The sequence below is a fragment of the Nannospalax galili genome, unplaced genomic scaffold (assembly GCF_000622305.1).
Source record: "Nannospalax galili isolate Female #2095 unplaced genomic scaffold, S.galili_v1.0 scaffold136, whole genome shotgun sequence".
In the NCBI taxonomy this organism is placed as follows: Eukaryota; Metazoa; Chordata; class Mammalia; order Rodentia; family Spalacidae; genus Nannospalax; species Nannospalax galili.
In genome coordinates, this window is record NW_008340872.1 from 6,237,872 (window position 1) to 6,241,092 (window position 3,221).

The 3,221-nt window shown below is 37.7% G+C and overlaps 1 protein-coding gene across 1 annotated transcript; it reads left to right on the forward strand.

Moving 5' to 3' along the window:
• The first annotated feature begins 424 nt into the window (after positions 1-424).
• Positions 425-607, forward strand: LOC103736481 (keratin-associated protein 19-5-like). The gene has a single exon (XM_008835999.1). It carries the CDS (start codon positions 425-427, stop codon positions 605-607), a length of 183 nt encoding a protein of 60 aa, XP_008834221.1.
• Positions 608-3,221: the final 2,614 nt, after the last annotated feature.

The following is a 3,221-nucleotide window of genomic DNA, read 5'->3' on the forward strand; positions in this document are numbered from 1 at the left end:
AAATGATAAAATGTCAAAGACATTCTTCCTTTGAAGTAATGGAAAGAAAACAAATATTAAAAGGGAGAAAACTATTTTACTGACCAATATCATATGACAGAATAAAAATATATACATTCAATAAACTAAATGAGGAATGGCGTAGAATCTAAAACATTGAATCAGAGTGTTGTTCTATGGAGGGTGTTTTGCCCATGGAATCTTGACAGAACCTGCAGAATTATCCAGCTATGCAGGTCTTGTTTGTCTAGTAAATCACAGCACCTGTGATGTTTTCCAAAGCACAGTGGTGGGATGAGTGAAGCTGCAATGCCTGTGGTTTCCAAATAACCACCCAGGTGTATAAAAGGCCCACGGCAGATGGAGACATTCAGACTCAATAACCTACTGCTGGTCCTCAACTGAACAGTCCACTCCTGACACCATGTATAACTATGGCAGCTACTATGGAGGCCTGGGCTATGGCTATGGTGGCCTAGGCTATGGCTATGGCTGTGGCTATGGTGGCTATGGTGGCTATGGTGGCTGGGCAGGTGACGGTGGCTATGGCTACAGGTGCTGCCACCCATTGTGCAGTAGAAGGTACTGGCCCTACGGCTTCTACTGACAAGCTTCCACCGGTGCCCAGCCTATTGGTTGTAACTGTCTGTTGTACTAGAACTTCCTACAAGTTTTCTCCCATGAGGAAATCATGAACATCTTCTGAAATTCTAAATATATACTAAAATAGCTGAGAAAAAGTAAAGTGATACAGTGTGGCTGTCTTGAATTTACATATGGTTGGATTGTGAGATAACATAAAATTCTTTACACTACCTTTACTGTATATAATTATAGACCATTTGTACTCCCGTGTTTGGTGTAAAATCCTGTGCTTTAAAGTAAACTATTTTATTGAAAATGTTCCTTTCAATGGTTTTATTAAATAGACTCTATCAATTTAGAATGTATATTTGTCTCTATTTGGTTACATATATATGGTTGTGGGTGGATTTGTGAGGGAGAGTATCATAGGGTTTTCTAAAGCTACAGATGTGTTGGAGGAAATAGACAGAAGATAGATGATAGACTGATAGACAGATAGATGGATGATAGATACATACAGATAGATATAGATATAAATATAGATATAGATATAGATGATATAGACATAGATTATTGCCTTAGAGGATAGGGTCTAAGTAGCCCAACATTATATTCCACACAGCAGGGGCTATGTATCCCATAGCTGATCTATTCATGAGCCTAGATATCTCTGCACTCCCAATCTTTCACTGAAGGCCTTGAAGATTCCTGGAAAGCTGCTGATCATCAGTCTACATTGGAACCAAAGAAGATGATTCTAATATTGATGAATGAATGCCACAGCAGCAGGGTAGATGAACTCACCAGAAGGAGTGAAGACAAACAGGCAAAAAGCAACTTTCCTTCTTCCATGTCCTTTTATCTGGGCTGCCACCAGAAAGTGTTCCCTATATTTAGCCTGGGTCTTCAGCTTCAAATAATCATATCAAGAAAATCCATCAGTAGCATCCAGCATCTTGCTTTTAATTGAAGATGTAATATAGTTGACATTCATGATTAGTGATCACAGAGAGGGCAAGGGGAAGAAGAGGGAGGGTGAAGTGTATCCTTTACTGCATCTCTCAACTATCACCAGAAAACTTTCTTCTTGTAGCAGATGTCAATTAACAAAGACTCATAATTGATCAATTTTTAGACAAGTTATTGCAGAGCCTTAGGCCTTATATGAAACACCTACATCACAACCCTTCCTTCCAACGCTCAAGGATCATGGTAGATGAGGAGGCAGAGATACTGTAAGAGCTAGAGGTATGTGAAACATATAAGTAAACATTTTATTGTATTCTAGACACAACATAACAGTTGTACATATGAACCCACAGTGGTTGTGACAACATGTACAAGACCTGTGCAAGTCCAAGTCGCACAAAACCCCAGCATGGAGACAGAGGTGGGCAAAAAGCCCCAGCTCTAGCTCAGGAACTACTGGTAATTAATAGCTGCTGGGAGAGGAAGAGGCAATTTTTTAAGGGTGTTTCACTTGGTTGGTGATCAGGCTCCAAGGAATGGATCCAACCCCTGAGCATTTGGGGAACACAAATTAGACTTAATAGGTCAACTTAGTGAATGCTAGCCAGCTGTGGTTACTGGTAAGCCTTACCTCAAAAACTCAAAAAATGAAAAGAATACTCACATGAAGTGGAGTTGGGGTTTGAGTCAGTTTACTGGATAGAGAGTAGATGTGGGAGAGGGTCTCTGATTGTTATCAATATCCTTTGTGTGAAATTCACAAAGAATCAATAAAAATGTTAAAAAAATTCATCCCTTGATAGGCATTTTGGTTATTTTCATAACTTTTCTGTTTTAAATAAAGTCACAATGAATTTGGAGGTGCACCTATCCTTGGGATAAAATTTTTTGTCTGCTAGTTAAATTTTAGAAGCATTGTAAGTTCATACTGTGAACTTTTGAGGAGGGGTCTACTCATTGTTTTCTGGGATGACTGTAATAATATCCATTCTTTGCAAAGTGCAGGTTCCCTCTCCGTCATGTGTCTGTAACATGTATCCATTTTCTTTCTGTGCTAGCCATTTTATTAACATCTATATATAAACTAATGTTTAGAGAATTCTTTAACCTTTTTGGTCATCACTAGGAATTTTTTTGTGAGAAAAGAGTTTTTTTCTAATTCTCTGCTCATTTTCACATCAGTTTGTTTTCCTTGTGCTATTCAGTTACAGATGTCCCAAACAAACTTTCGTTATTTATCCCCTACTTTTTGTGTAGATTGCCTTTTCGTTCTGTTGGTTATTGTACTGTGCAGAATCTACTTTGATGGATAGAAACAAACCTACCTGTTTTCATTTTTGTTCCCTGTGCCTTGGAAATCGTAGTCAATAATTTCTGAGATGAAGCGCAAAACCTTTCACCTAGGTTCTTGTAGGTTTGTGGCTTTATGGTTATGTTTAATTATTTAATTTTAAATTGTATTTTCATATATACTATAAGATACAGGCTCTTTTTTCACATACACACGTAATAGTGATTTTGCAATATAATGATCACATGTATATCACTGCCAGAATATGTGAAGAATATTAGGTGAGGTCCTGTAACATCAAGGGAAATAATTCTTCTAGTGAAATTCTCCAGTAACTTTATTTACAGTGATAGAACCTAATTACTATAGATGTATA